General features: G+C 45.6%; 1 protein-coding gene across 6 annotated transcripts in view; it reads right to left on the reverse strand.

Annotated features, from left to right (window-relative positions):
• Window positions 1–318: 318 nt before the first annotated feature.
• The window catches only part of LOC131762256 (serine/threonine-protein kinase MARK2-like), a 120,785-nt gene continuing 105,006 nt past the window's right edge, over window positions 319–16,097 (reverse strand). For 5 of the 6 annotated variants that reach the window (XR_010842150.1, XR_010842148.1, XR_010842144.1 and 2 more), the window contains 2 exons: window positions 3,492–3,522; window positions 319–908 (listed from right to left, as the gene is read on the reverse strand). Coding sequence is in view for 1 of the 6 variants with exons in the window: in XM_067042345.1 (XP_066898446.1) it covers window positions 1,485–1,731; window positions 3,492–3,522 (278 nt within the window). In the remaining 5 variants the exon portion in view is untranslated. Of the gene's footprint in view, window positions 1,732–3,491; window positions 3,523–16,097 lie in introns of all 6 variants that reach the window. The other variant, XM_067042345.1, reaches the window with a different exon arrangement.

Below are 16,097 nucleotides of genomic sequence, written 5' to 3' on the forward strand. Positions count from 1 at the left end.
CACAGCTATATGTATCATATAGGTGTGATCCTCAGGCCTTGTTTTCCCAGCAAGAAAAGCCAATGCCACAGCTCCAAATGTTGTCCCCTTTACAATTCATTGACCTTTGTCTCATTCTTAGGATGGTTTCACCAGACTTTGATTTCCCCCAAGAAAAGTGTTTTGTTTTGTTTTGTATTTTTCAGTTGGGTCACAAGAGAATTTTGGCAAGGGCCTTCCTCTGGCCAAGTGATCGATGAGTGTCTTGTGACAGCTGTAGCAATAAAGCAGGGTAGTTTTTAAAAATGATTGTGTTTAAACACAATAGGTTAGCACATATGTTTTTTGATTGCGTTTATTTCTACTGAGCCATTTCCCCTCCCCCACAAACACGGAAGACATGATGGAGAAGAGCAGGGAAGAGGAGAAATGCAGGGCGGGTCTGGGGGGTAACAGTCTAGCCTCAGAAGTTCACCCCGGTGTGGGGGAGGAGCCAGCCTGCGTCTCCAGCCAGGGTCCTCTCCTCTTGTCTCCCTAGTGGCCCCATGGCAGTCCTTTGAGCTCCCAGTTAACTTGGAGACTATACTATGCTTTCGAAGGCCATGGAGGTGCCGGATATCCTCTTATTTGAACCCCATGAGTGAAGGCCAGGCAGGTTGCACACCTCCATCTTCCACTGCACAAAGTCCTCTCGAGGATGGGCCGTGTACCCACATCAGCTCAGCAACCACCCGCAGCTGTTTTCTCGCAGTGTCTGACCCATCTCCCACACCATCTCCTTGGGCTCCATGGATCTCATGATCTTCAGACTCCACGTAAAGTGCAGGGAGCACGCTTGACCTCCCAATGTGCTTTCTTGTTTATATCATTGCCTGGACTACCTGAGGTTCCCTCTGCTTTCAGCTTCAGGCGGGTTCCTTCTGGCTGACCTGAAACACAGGTGTGGATGCAGGTGAAGGACCTTCACTTTCCCACTGGCCCCTGGCTGCTGCACTGTCAGGCAAACTCTGGTGGCCAGGCACCCGTCTGAGCTGCCCAGTGTGGAGGGAGTTTTCTTTGCAGGATACCCCCTGGGGAGGTTGGTTCCATCCGGGTGTACTCCACCACTGCTGCTGATGGTGTGTTGGTGCGGGGGGAGACCGCAGGGCCATGCCAGGGGGCGTGCTGGGGTTGTCTTCTCCATCCAGGTAGGGGATTGGCAGGTACTTTGGCTGTGCTGCTGGACTTCCATCCTAACTCCTGATCCCCCTCAGGCCACTGATTTTCTGTGCTGCTGCTCTGACTGCTCTCAGAGTAAGAATTGAAGGTGGGAATGGCAAGCTCACTGAAACCCTGCTGCTTTGGATTAGCTGTACTTTGCAGGATGGGTAAGAAGGGCAAGCTGTTGGTCAGATTAGCCAAAGGAGCGGGCTTCAGGGTAATGATATAGCCCCCCAGGTCAGATCTTTTATAAGCCAGGAGCACATAGGTGACCATCACTTCAGTTCTTCATACTTCCGGCCCATCTACAAGTCATGGATCCCTTCCCATAAGTAGCCCACGGACACCATCAGCTGAGTCTGCCCAGGATCCTTGCAGTCAGGTAGTAGCTCTGTGTAAGGCATTAGTTCCTCCTCATGGCCCACGTTCATCCGTGAATCCTTTATGATTTCCTCTAAAGGGCTTCCCTTGATGGGGCTGAAGGCGACGAGTTTCTTGAGCAGGTTTTCATATTCCACATGAAACATCCCATAGAAGGGAATACTGTGTATTCTGCTCAGTACCCACTCCCACAATAAAGGAAAAAGTGAGAGAAAGAAAAATGAGAAAAATAAATGGAAAGAAGAAACAAGTGAGAAAAAGTGAAAAGAAAAAGAAAATAAAGAAAAATAAGAAAACAGGGAAAAGTTAAAAAGAAAAACATTTTAAATAAGAAAAATGAAAATGAAAAAATAAAGAAAGAATGAGAAAAAGAAAAAAAGAAAGAATGGGGGAGTGTGGAGGGGGAGAAAAGGTAGTAAGCAAAACAGACAAAGAGCCAAAGAGGAAAAGATTTAACTTTGGTGAAAACCCCTCACATGACTGAAAGCTAGCTTCCTGGGCTAGACAGACCAAAAACCTAGGCCCAGCCAGGGACCCAGGTGCCTGAAATTCCATAACAATGGCTCCTTATGAGGTCATAGCAAGAAATGTACCTATCACAGCTGGGGATAATATACAGTGATTTTTTTCTCACTTTTTTGACTCAAAAATTCTTTACTGTTAAAAAAAAAAGAAGCTTTTTGTTTATGTGGATTATAGCAATTGATATCTACCTTATTTGAAATTAAAAACTGTAGGATGCTTCAGTGGCCTTTTCATTTCTAGTTTAAAAAGTTATAATAATTTTTGACTTTTAAAAAGCTCATAATGTCTACATTTAAACTACTCAATTCTTTTTTTCTTTAACCTCTGAATGATTGGTCTCAAATGATGCCATAACTTAACTGACATCATGATACTATACAGAAATATTCCTTTGCATAAAATGATGCAATGTTTTTGTCTGGCTTTGGTATTAGGGTGATGCTGGTCTCATAGAATGAGTTAAGGAAGTATTCTTTCTGCTTCTATCTTCTCTAAGAACTTGTAGATAACTGGTATCATTTCTTCCTTATGTGTTTGGTAGAATTCACCAGTGAACTCATCTGGGCCTGGTACTTTCTGTTTTGGAAGGGTATTAATACTGATTCAATTTCTTTAATAGATACAGACCTATTCGGATTGTCTATTGAGGAAGGCTTTTTTTTTTTTTCGAAATGAAGTTTTTAAAGTGGATTAATCAAAACATTTCTATGACAATAAAGTAAAAAGAAAGGATTGTAAAAAACTTTCCCCATTTACAATCCATTTGTCTGTTTGTAGATGTGCCAGCTTATGTGCCAAGGGGTCCCAGTCTGCTGTTAGAAATAGAAGAACCTATTTTTCTGATGAGATACATGGATGTTGAGAGGAAGCAGCTCCCAATCCTTCTTACGTGCAAGCCTGCATCTGCTTTGGTATTACTAGATGGCTTCACATCAGCGCCCACAACAGAGCTCAAAAGCAGTTAAAAACAGGCACCTCAATTCACAACTTCCAGGGAACCCAGAAGTGTTATTTCTCCTTCCTTCAGTGGACTTGGCCTTATTCCAGGGAAGTGGATTGAAAGGCAGGAATGAAATTTTGGCAGTACCAGTTCGGGTTTCTTTGTATCAAATTCCTCCTTTAAAAGCTCATAGTCTGGTTTCCCTGGTGGTGCAGTGGTTAAGAATCCACCTGCCAGTGCGGGGGACACGGGTTCGGGCCCTGGTCCCAGAAGATCCCACATGCCTCAGAGCAACTAAGCCTGTGCGCCACAACTACTGAGCCTGCGCTCTAGAGCCCATGAGCCACAACTACTGAGCCCACGTGCCACAACTACTGAAGCCCGCGCGCCACAACTACTGAAGCCCGCAGGCCTAGAGCCCATGCTCTGCAACAAGAGAAGCCACCACAATGAGAAGCCCACTCACCTCAACCAAGAGTCGCCCCCGCTCGCCACAACTAGAGAAAACGTGTGCACAGCAACAAAGATCCAATGCAGCCAGAAAAAAAAAAAAAAAAGACATTGTTTAAAAAAAAAAAGCTCATAGTCTATTGACTGATAAATTGTTTCATTTCGTGGCTGACAGTTGAAGGCTTTTGTCATTTCCCCCAACATCTGGCATTTTATTTCTTATGGAGCATTTGGCTGGAGATTGTTCTAGCGAAGTCCCAACGGGACGAGGTGGCTTCATTTACAGTACCAAAATGGAGAACATTTACCGTCAGAGGTACTATGTTTCTTCTGAAGGTAATGCCCAGAGTTGTTATTATTACAGAAAATAATATTCATTAATTTTTTTTTTTTTTTTTTTTTTTTTTTGCAGTATGCGGGCCTCTCACCGCTGCGGCCTCCCCCGCCGCGGAGCACAGGCTCCGGACGCGCAGGCCCAGCGGCCATGGCTCACGGGCCCAGCCGCTCTGCGGCACGTGGGACCCTCCCGGACCAGGGCACGAACCCGCGTCCCCTGCATCGGCAGGCGGACTCCCAACCACTGCGCCACCAGGGAAGCCCAATATTCATTAATTTTTAAAGGCGATATGGTTATCACTTAGGAACTCTAGCTCCCATTTGCTTTATTCATTTCCTCTTGAAAGCAACATCTGCAGTTAGTTTCAGACTTCCGCTTTTTCACAGAACAGTTTATTCTTTATTGTTTATTAAATTGGAGGGTTTCTGGAACATTCTTCTTGGTAGAGCCTAGTACTTTGATTTCTGGGTGCCTAAACAGGAGGCTTCACTTAGCACAGGGTGCTCCAGAGGCAGAAGAGGGAATCAGGCAAGCCCTTGGACCCTGAACTTCTGGGAGCGGAGAAGGAGGCTCCTTCAGCCAGCCCCTGGGCCGGAGGCGGAAGTGCTGCTGGCTGGAGCTGGGGGGGCTCTCCTCCGTACACAAGCAGCGGGTGGACCTCCCCTGCTCTGACTCCCGCTTCAGGGTCACCTGGCAGCATCGTCCCCATCGTCCATACCCTGCCAAGTCCAACCTCATGGCGCACTTTTCCGGTTCTCTCCTTCTCTCCTCTTTCACCATTGCCACTGATGTTCTTTCTTGGCCACATTTCTCCTAAGTATTGGAAAAGTAAGGCCTGATCATCTCTTCCCTGATCTCATAGCCCTACTTCCAGGAATGACTCCCTTAAGAAATGACCTTGAAGGCCTTAAAGAGCATCTCCTAAAATGTAATCCAATGGTGGTGAGGAACAGACATTTAGGAGGCCCCAGACACAGCATTAACTACGATTGAACCCCTCAGTGGGGAATCTTTCCCTTTTCATTACTCTTGACCGTCACTTTGTGTTGAGGGGAAATTCTCAGTTCAGGGCCAGTGTGACCATAACACGTTCTCGGATTTGTTCATCTCTTTCCATGGAGAAAACGGTGATCTCGGGCTCAGAATCTTGATAGGCACCCGTAGTAAGCCAAAATGTAATTATATTATTTTCCATTTGGGGGTTTATGTTTTTTGGGTATCTTCTATTTATGGCCAAAGATACAGCTGTTCCATATACAGTCATACACCCCCAGGCCCAGATGGTGCTCAGATACGGCAATAATCCCTGAATGTATTCAAGAAAGGCTGCAGTATAAAGACCATGTTTTACAGGCAGTGTTTCTTAACCGTGGCAGCACATGGGAACCCCAGGGGCACTTGCTGAAATGCCAGGCCCCGCTCCCCGAGATCAATCCCATTAGAAACTCTGGGGGTGGGACCTAAACGGTGTATGTGTTAAACCTCCAGATGACTCTGGTGCATAGCTTGGGAACCAGTGCTTTAAGCCGGTCTTAGACTGGAGTATGAATGAGATAGAACATTTTTTCCACACCAAAGTGACAGGATCAGCATCTGGAACATGAATACCTATTTTAATGGCCAAGGTCAACCACAGTCTTAAAATCTCAGTCCAAGGAATTATAAAATTTTAGAGCTGGAGGGGATCTGAGAGCACCAAGTCTAGATCCTCATTTTATTTTTGAGGCCTAGAAAGGCCAAGCAACTTGCTGGGAATCACCCCCTAGGATCCAGGGGCAGGGCTCCTTCCCTAGCATCATGCTGCCTCTCTGGTGGACGTAATTGCCTCAACGGCAAGCTGAGCTGGAAGAAACTACAATCTTTTCGAGGAATAAGCTAAAGACACAAAAACTTGGAAGTTTGGCTTCTAGGAAGTGGGTAGGAAAGATGTTGTAGGGAGCCTAAGAGGCACCATGGACATTCGTCAAGGCATCCTCCATAGCTGGAAAGTACTAGATCAGAGAAATGGAAATGTTTCATCATTGCAGGACTTCTCATAGCCTTCAATTTACTAACAGACACAGGGAACCTCCAGAAGGAGACAGTACAGGTGGTGCTTGTTTGACATTTTATGTGAAAGGTTTCACAGGACTAGCCTTTCTTGGGGAAATAGTAGGCAGACACAGTTTCCTAAAGCTCTGGCCAGCTCTTGATCCCCCTCAACCTGCTTTATTTTTCTTAATAGCATTGATCACTTGTAGATTTGTTCATTACCTGTCTCTTCCTAGCTAAAATATAACCTCCTTGAGGGAGGGAAGTTGGACTTCACTGCTGTATCCCAGGCACCTCCAACAGTGCCTAGGCTTTAATAAATATTTATGAAAGGGGCTGAATGGATAGTCTCTTAACACAGAAGTAACCATGAGTAGTTATCTAGTAGACTCTACCTTTTCATGATGGTAAGTCTCTCACCACAGTGTTAGGCTGCATTGGGGAGTCCATATAATGCAGGGAATCTCACAGAGCCAAATAGCCCTGGTGTTGCTTAGGCTAATGGCCGGGCTCTGACACTTGTGAGCTCTGTGGCCCTGGGTAAGTCCATGGACTTCTTTCAGCCCCATTTCCCTCATACAATAAAATGAGTGGACTGGGTTGGACAATCTCCAAACCTCCTTCTCAGTTATTGTATGACAAGTGTTTAAATTAAAATAACAGATATAATTGGGGGTTTTTCTATTTCTCCTTGCAATTCTATCAGTTTTTGCTTCATGTAGTTTGAAGCTGTTATCAGGCCCATAAATTTTTTTTTTTTTTTTTTTTTTTGCGGTACCCGGACCTCTCACTGTTGTGGCCTCTCCCGTTGCGGAGCACAGGCTCCAGACGCGCAGGCTCAGCGGCCATGGCTCACGGGCGCAGCCGCTCCTCGGCATATGGGATCTTCCCAGACCGGGGCACGAACCCGTATCCCCTGCATCGGCAGGCGGACTCCCAACCACTGCGCCACCAGGGAAGCCTCAGGCCCATAAATATTTAAGATTGTTATCTTCTCTTGACAAATTAACCATTTTATCATTATGGAATGGACTTCTTTGTCCTTGGCAATGTTCTCTGCCCTGATATCTACTTTGTCTTATATTAATATCCACTCTGGTGTTTTGTTTGTTTGGTTAGTTTGGTTATTTTTAGTGTTACCAGGGTACATCCCTTTCTGTCATTCTACATTTACCTTATTTTATTTAAAGTGGGTTTCCTGTAAGCAGCATAGAGTTGGTTCTTGCTTTTTCATCCAATCTCTCAACCTCTGCCTTCAAATTGAAGCATTGAGAACATCTAAATTTAATGTGATTATTGATACGGTTAGGTTTAAATTGACCATCTCACTGTTTTTCTTTTTGTTCCACTTATTCCTTTTTCTCTTTGTTCTCTTTTTCTGCCTACTTTTGGATTGATTAATTTTTTTTTTTTTTTTTTTTTTTTTTGCGGTGCGAGGGCCTCCCACTGTTGTGGCCTCTCCCGTTGTGGAGCACAGGCTCTGGATGCGCAGGCTCAGTGACCATGGCTCACGGGCCCAGCCACTCCGTGGCATGTGGATTCCTCCTGGACCGGGGCACGAACCTGTGTCCCCTGCATCGGCAGGCAGACTCCCAACCACTGCGCCACCAGGGAAGCCCTGATTACTTTTTTGTAACAGCTTTTTTGAGATATAATTCACATCTCATACACTTCACCCACTTAAAAAGTATGCAATTCAGTGATTTCTAGTATATACGGAGAATTGTGTAACCATCACCATATTTACAGAACATCATCCCCAAAAGAAACCTCATACCTTTAGCTATCACCCCCAAATCCTCTCATTCCTACCCCTCCCCCAGCACTAAGCAATCACGAATCTACTTTCTGCCCCTACAGATTTGCCTAATCTGGACATTTTATACAAATGGAATCATATAATATGGGCCTATTGTGACTGGCTTCTTTCACTTAGCATAGTGTTTTCAAGGTTCATCCATGTTATAGTACATATCCCTACTTCATTCCTTTTTATCAATGAACTTCACTGTATGGATATACCACATTTGTTTATCTATTCATCAGTTGATGGACACTTTATGGATAACGCTGCCATGAATATCATGTTTTTGTGTAGACATATGTTTCATTTCTCCTGGGTATATTCCTAGATGTAGAATTACTGGGTCATATGGTAACTCTGTGTTTAACTTTTTGAGTTGCTGCCAGACTGTTCCAAAGTGACTGCCCCATTTTACATTCCTGCTAGCAATGCATGAAGGTTCTAAATTCTCCACATTCTCTCCAACAGTTGTTAATATCTGTCTTTTTGCCTATAGCCTTCCTGGTTGGTATAAAGCAATATCTCACTATGGTGTTGGTTTGCATTTCCCTGGCAACAAATGATGTTGAACATTTTTTCATGTGCGTACTGGCCATTTGTTTATCTTCTTTGGTGAACTGTTTATGATTCCATTTTATCTCCTCTGTGGCTTATTAGGTGTAAATCTTTGTATCATTAATTTAGTGGTTGTTTTAGGTTTTATAGTACACATCTTTAATTATCACTGTCTACCTTCAAGTGATGTCACATCACTTCATGTATATTCAAGAACCTTACACAAGTACACTTCCATTTTTCCACCCCCAACTTTTGTGCTACTGTTGTCACATCTCTGGTTAGAATAGATGGTCTCTTCTTTGTAGTATGCTGGTGCTCTGTGACCCTGAGGGAATAGGACTTGTCACGGGAAACTAGAGGAGGGGAAGAAAATGGGTTCATTTTTTAGCATTTTGCATCGTTCCTGGAGGGCAGGCCTGGTCCAGCTATCAGAATCACCAGAGACAGCATCAAGAGGGGCCTGGATTCAAATACAGGGAAGAGGAGAGGAGATCTTAGAGGGGTAGACATCCCTCGGAATCCCTGAGGCACCTTCAACAGGTTCCTGATTCTCCTGAGGGTTTCCCTGGCTGCGTCCCTCAGCATCCACATTGCTGGGTTCATGACTAATAAGTTTGTCAGTTGAAGTGATTACATGTGAATCAGGGCAGGGCAACAGAGAATCACGGCTTGGTAACAGACAGACTTAGACTCAAATGCCAGCTGTACCACTTATAGATACATAACCCAGGGCCCAGATCTAAACTCTCATGAGCCTCAGTTTCTTCACCTATAAAATGGGAATAAAAATTCTTACCTCCTAATGTTGCTAAAAGGATTAAACGAGCTGATGGAGGAAAAAGTGGCCAGCATGTGATATAACAAGCACTCCACTAATATTTTTATCCCTTCTATATGATTCATTATCTGCATTAGCCAATTGTATTTTTACATTCCTTATGTTTCTTGGGAGTTCATAATTCAGGGACTACGCTGAATCTGAGAGCCTTTTTCCTCTTCATACTCTGAAAATTCTAGTGAGTTCACATATTTTTATGAGATTATCACAAACTCCCTACTTTGCAATATGTAGACCTGCCATTTATTGGGCTGACACAAGGCCAGGCATGTGCTAGGTACCTTGCATGCCTCATTTTCAAAGATAATTATCAACCCCACAAGGATGGACAGGATTTCCCAACCTTGGCACAACTGACATTTGAAGCCAGATAATTCCTGGTTATATGGGGGCTGTCCTATACTTTGTAGGATGTTAGCAGCATCCCTGGCTTCTACCCACTAGATGCCAGCAGCATTCCTCAGCTGTGACAATCAAAAATATCTGCAGACACTGCCACATATCTCCTGGGGGGCAAAATCTTCCTCAGGTGAGAACCACTGGGAGGGGATTGGTGTCATTCCCATCTACCTGTGAGGAAGCCACAGTTCAGAGCAGTCAAGAGCTCTGCTCAGAGTCACACAGCTACCAAGTGGTAGAGGCAGGACTCAAACCAGAGTCCAGCTGGCTCCTAAGCCCCGCGTTACAGTGACTCGAGATATGCTCTTGTCTGCAAAAATGGCCTCAAATACTTTGGACATCCTTGGCCCTAAAGTCTACCTTTTGTTCTGAAGGTGCCTGCACTCTGGACTCTCCTCTCTCAAAACCAAAAATAGAACCAAAAGGAGAGACTAGATAGTCATCATTCAGACAGGGCTCAGAGGGATGAATGCAACATACTGCACTTGCGAAATCTCAGCTCCCCAACCGGGGATTGAACCTGGGCCACAGCAGTGAAAGCCCGGAATCCTAACCACTAGGCCACCAGGGAACTCCCTAAACATACATTTTCTTGATATGAGGGGTGTTATGGTTTGAATCACATCCCCCAAAAGATATGTTGGAGTCCTAATCCCTAGTACCTGTGAAAGTGACCTTGTTTGGAAACAGGGTCGTTGCCAATATAATCAAGTTAAGATGAAGTCATTAGGGTGGCCCTGAATCCAACGTGACTGGTGTCCTTATAAGAAGAGGAAAATTTGGACCCAGACACAGAGGAAATGCCCTGCGAAGATGGAGGCAGAGGATGGAGTCATGCAGCCATGGGTTAAAAATCATCTGGGGCCACCAGAAGAGCCAAGGAAGGATCCTCCCCTAGAAGCTTTGTAGGAATATAGCACTGTCGACACCTTGATTTCAGACTTCCGGCCTGAAGAGAATACATTTCTGCTGTTTTAAGGCACCCAGTTTTGTGGCACTTTGTTACAGCAGCTCCATGAAACTACTACAGGAGAGCACTCCCCAGATCTGGCAGCCCCAGCACCCCATATTTTGATTTGACAGTGAGTCTTGTTCCCCAGTAAGTTATAGTATCTGGCCATTAGCCCAAGTCATGAAAGCTATTTAACTTCCCTACAATAAACCCTCAAGTTAGATTATGCATCCATTAATTATATGGCTGAGATAGTGATCTGGCAGCAATCTGACAACTCAAGGGACTTCCTAGGTAACAGCTGCCCACTCAGATGCCTTCACCTGGTGATTCAGCGGCAGTAGCCTGGTGTGTCAGCGCCTTATCTTTCTTGGAAATAGGAGGTACCATGTCACCCCAAGATAAGGAGGAACAATTTGTAGAATCTGACTCAGTGGCCTTGGTTAACTTCAGGTCATGAGTAAACAGACAGAGGGAAACAACCTCAGACAACCATGACTGAGATATTTACATAGGAAATTACCTAAAGTAGCCAATCGAAAATCCAAAGCAATTTGTTCTGGGTGAGTAGACAGGCAGTGGCAAATAGACTCATATGAATTCCAAAATTCTCTGAGGTTAAATCAGCCCTTAGAATCATGTGCATCCCAAACAGATGTTTCATCTTTCCCTGCCCAAGTCCCATAGGATGTTCCAAGTTTAAAGGACCATATGCAGAAGCGAATTTGGGAAGTGTTCTGTACTTTAATCGCTCTCTGCGAAGTTTGTAAAGCCCCATTATCACATTAAAGACTTTGAGAAATTCTACTGGAAAGACACCCATTCGACTCCTTGGGGGGACGCAGTAGAACACGTGTTGAACTACTGACAGATTTCAACCCATTTATGCTGCAGAATTGAGTCTGAGGCCCAGAGTAATTAGATGCTCTTTCAAAGGTCACAAAGAAAGTGACCTTGAGTGACTCAGCTGTGGTCTTCAGATTCCAAACACATTGCTCCTTCCATGTTTTCATCTTCCCATTAATTAGTTTATTAGTAAACATTTGAGTGCTACCATACAGTGATGTGGGAATATAAAAATCAATAAGGCAGGGCTTCCCCGGTGGCGCAGTGGTTGAGAGTCCTCCTGCCGATGCAGGGGACGCAGGTTCGTGCCCCGGTCTGGGAGGATCCCACATGCCGCGGAGCGGCTGGGCCCGTGAGCCATGGCCGCTGAGCCTGCGCGTCCGGAGCCTGTGCTCCGCAACGGGAGAGGCCACAACAGTGAGAGGCCCGCGTACCGCAAAAACAAAACAAAACTAAACAATCAATAAGGCAGGCCTTGCCTTGTGTGTAATTTACTGTTTCCAGAGTGTATGAGCAACAGAAAACAAATGATGGAGAGGTTATGGGGATAGGAAGGGAGGGAGAGAACGGCTGAATTTGGGATGGATAGAGAACCTGTCAGTCTGGAGGTTTCATATTCGGTCACCGCTGTTGTAGTGAGTCCCATCATCAGGACCCATCATCCCTGCTGCCCACAGCCCCTACTGAGGGTAAGGTGGCCAGAGTCCTGCTGACTGAGCTGCCCAGGAGGCTGTCCACTAACCTGGCAAAGCTGACTGGAGCAGGGGCACCAGCCCACAAGCCTGCCAGACACTCATAATACGCCTGTTCCCCCCCAGATGGGATGATCAATCTGATTCTTTCAAAATTTGAAGTGGAGGCTACAGAGACGAGGCAGGGATCAGGGAAGCTGAAGATGAAAGAACATCTCAGGAGAGTACGGTAGGGAGAGTCCTGAGGGGTCCCCTGCAGGCCAGGGAGATGAGGAAGCGAGCTGCCTTAGAGAGCAGAAGCTGGGAGGCTGGGGGCAGGGGGTGGGGGGTGTGGGCAGGGCAGCGCAGCAGAGAAGGAGAGTTGAGCATGGGTTCCAATCCATACCCTCCTGGCCACAGCTGCTCCTGATCTGGTTCCGGGGATGCCTGGCTGCATCAGCTCTGCGTGCTGCATTTCCAGGAGGCCCCGTGGCTCTTGCTGCCCCCATCCACCCTACTAGTCTTGGTTAGGAAAAGTGCCTAACTCCCTTTTTTTAAATTGAGGTAAAATAGAGTTAACATACAATTTACCATTTCAAGTGTACAGTTCAGAATTTAAGTACATTCACATTGCTCTGCAACCATCACCACTATTCATCTCCGGAACTTTCTTTTAATCTTCCAAAGCTGAAATTCTGTACCCATTAAACAATAACTCCTCATTCCCTCCCCTCCTCCCAGCTCCTAGCAATCTGCTTTCTGTTTCTAGGAATTTAACTACTCTAGGTACCTCATACAAGAATTGCCCTTTCATGTGCAAATAGAGATGATCATACTGAGCGAAGTAAGTCAGAAAGAGAAAGACCAATACCATAGGATATCACTTATACGTGGAATCTAAAATATGGCACAAATGAACTTATCTACAAAACAGAAAGATTCACAGACGTAGAGAACAGACTTGTGGTTGCCAAGGGAGGTGGGTGGGGGAGGGAAGGACTGAGAGTTTGGGACTAGCAGATGCAAACTATTACATATGGAATGGATAAACAACAAGGTCCTACTGTATAGCACAGGGAACTATATTCAATATCCTATGATAAACCACAATGGAAAGGAATGTAAAAACAAATGTCTATATGTGTGTAACTGAGTCACTTTGCTGTACAGCAGAGACTGGCACAGCATTGTAAATCAACTGTACTTCAGTTTAAAAAAATTTAAAAAAGGAATTGCCCTTTTATGACATTTCATTTAGCATAATTGTCTTTTTATGACTGACATTTCAAGAATATATATATGTATAACTGAGTCACTTTGCTATGCAGAAGAAATTAACACAACATTGTAAATAAACTATACTTCAATACAATTTTTTAAAAATATGACTGATATTTCATTAGCTAATGTCCTCAAGATTCATCCATGTTGCACTGTGGGTCAGAACTTCCTGTTTAAGGCTGAATAATATTCCACTGTATGTAAGTGTCACATTTTGCTTATCCATTCATCCATTGATGGACACTTGGATTGCTTCCATTTTTGGCTATTTGAATAATGCTGCTGTGAAATAGGTGTCAGATATCTCTCTGGAATCCTGTTTTCAATTCTTTTGAGTGTCGAGACACCTGTGGGGCAGGCAGGAAGAAACAGGGGCTGCTAGGGCTCAGATGGTGAGCATTCCACTGTGGTCCGAGAAGGTGGGGTGATGAGGGACTTACCCTGGCACATAGCTTTATGTGTGCTACTCTCCTGCCCTATACCATCGGGAGCCTCTCTCTAGGCAGAGACAGAAGATCAGTCTTAGGCACAACTTCCAGGCACTCTTGCTTTCCCCTTCCGTCTCCATGCTTTTCAAACAGGGTTTCTAGAATGTAAGCTCCATGAAGGCAGTGATTGGCCTGTTCTGTTCACTCACCCATTTCTAGCACCTGCTGAGTGCCTGGCACAAAAGGCAGGTTCCTATGTTCTTCTGTCTGTCCTCTCCATAATTTTTTTCTTTGCGGTACGCGGGCCTCTCACTGTTGTGGCCTCTCCCGTTGCGGAGCACAGGCTCCGGACGCGCAGGCTCAGAGGCCACGGCTCACGGGCCCAGCCGCTCCGCGGCATGTGGGATCTTCCCGGACCGGGGCACGAACCCGTGTCCCCTGCATGGGCAGGCGGACTCTCAACCACTGCGCCACCAGGGAAGCCCAAGTGTGTTTACTTTTGCAAGAAACTGCCACACTCTCTTCCCAAATGGCTGCACCATTTTGCATTCCCACCAGCAAAGAATGAGAGTTCCTGATGCTCCACATCCTCACCAGCATTTGGTGTTGTCTAGTGTTTTGGATTTTGGCCAGTCTAATAGGTATGTGATGGTATCTTACTGTTGTTTTAATTTGCAATTTCCTAATGACACATGATGTTGAACATCTTTTCATATGTTCATTTGCCATCTGTATATATTCTTTGGTGAGGTATCTGTTCAAGTATTTGCTCATTTTTAAATTGGATTATTTGTTTTCTTATTGTTGAGGTTTAAGACTTCTTTGTATATTTTGGATAAAGGTCCTTTATCAGATATGTGTTTTGCAAACAGTTTCTCCCAAGCCGAGAGTGTGGCTTGTCTTCTCATTGCATTGACCCCCTTAGTTTTAAAACAGCAGTGAAACCAACAGAAATCCCCTTATATGTGCGGAATCTTAACCAGTGGTGCTCATCACAGTCACCTGATGCAGACTTTCAACATTTCTCTAGGTTTGGACCCCACCTCTGAGATTCCTGTTCTATAGATTTGAAGTGAGACTCAGGAATCTGTTCTTTTAAAAAGCCCTCCTGGTGATTATGATGGTCAGCTCTGTTAGGAACCATGACATTAAAGACAGAATTTCAGACACCCTCAGCGATGGGAAGATGGTCCCATCAGGACACCTTGCAGGGTGCTGCCTATGCGGCCCTCCTACCTGCCCTGTTCCATAGCGCCATCTGAAGCCCAGGTGCAACTCAGACCTCTATAATTCCTTGCTAACTGACATCTCCACCTGCCATCTCAAGATCACTTCCCTAAGCTAAACCTATGATTGTCCCCCTCCCCACCTGCAAACCAGCTCCACATCTGACCTTCTGACCTTGGAAGATGGCAATTCCAATCTTCCAGCTGCTCAGGTCAAAACTCTTGAGGTCACATCTACTTCTCTCTCAGACACATCTAATCTGTCAGCAATGCCTGGTGGCTTGGCCTTTAAAACAAAACCAGGATCTGATGACTTTCAACCCCTCTGCTGACCCCACTAAAGCAGGTCTCCCTGCTTCTGCCCTTGCCCCTTGCAGTCTGTTCTCCACCCTAAGCCAGAGTCAACTGTAGAAACGGAGGTCTGAGCACATCCTCCTCTGCTCACAACCCTCCACTGGCTCCCATCTCACTCAGAGTAAAAGCCAAAGTTCTTACAACGGCCTGTAAGTTTCCTCACAGTGCTTCTTGCCCTCACATCACCCCTGCAGCTTGCTTATCTGTTATTCTTCTTGGTCCTTCCAGCCACATAGGCCTTTGAAGTTCCTCGAACATGCCAGAAATATCCCACCCCAGGTCCTTCGCATTGCTGTTCACTCCTTCTGGAATGCTTTTCCCCCAGGGAGCCACTGGGCTGGTTTCCCCAGGCCCTGCAGACCTTCACAAGCCACCTGTCTAACATTCCATGCTGCCCGCCCCCTTTGCCAGGGCCGCTATCTTTATTTTTCTCTAGAGGTCTTAGCCCTGGTTTATTACCTGCTGTCTTGCTTATTTCTGTCTGGCTCCTCCTCCTAGACGCCAGAGCCATCCGGCAGGGCTGTCATTCTATTCTGTCCACTAAGGAGCCCAGAAGCTTAGAACAAGGCCTGGTGCACAGTGGTCCTCCGCACTCCTCTCTTCATGATGTCCTATCCGTCTCCCACGGCCTGAGGTCCCTCTGTCTTTTTACTCTCTCCCATCTGCATCTCCCCTATTTGGTGTCCACTCCCTGGAACTATTGCTAGGAGCTGGGGGCCTTCTCCCATCTGATGCATCTTTTTTCTTTTTTTTTTTTTTGGCTTGTGGGATCTTAGCTGCCCGACCAGGGATTGAACGCTGGCCACAGCAGTGAAAGCGCCGAGTCCTAATCACTGGACCACCAGGGAATTCCCTGATGCGTCTTTCCAGCTGCCAAAGGCTTCTTTCTAACAGGCA

This window comes from Kogia breviceps, chromosome 9 (assembly GCF_026419965.1).
Source record: "Kogia breviceps isolate mKogBre1 chromosome 9, mKogBre1 haplotype 1, whole genome shotgun sequence".
In the NCBI taxonomy this organism is placed as follows: domain Eukaryota; kingdom Metazoa; phylum Chordata; class Mammalia; order Artiodactyla; family Physeteridae; genus Kogia; species Kogia breviceps.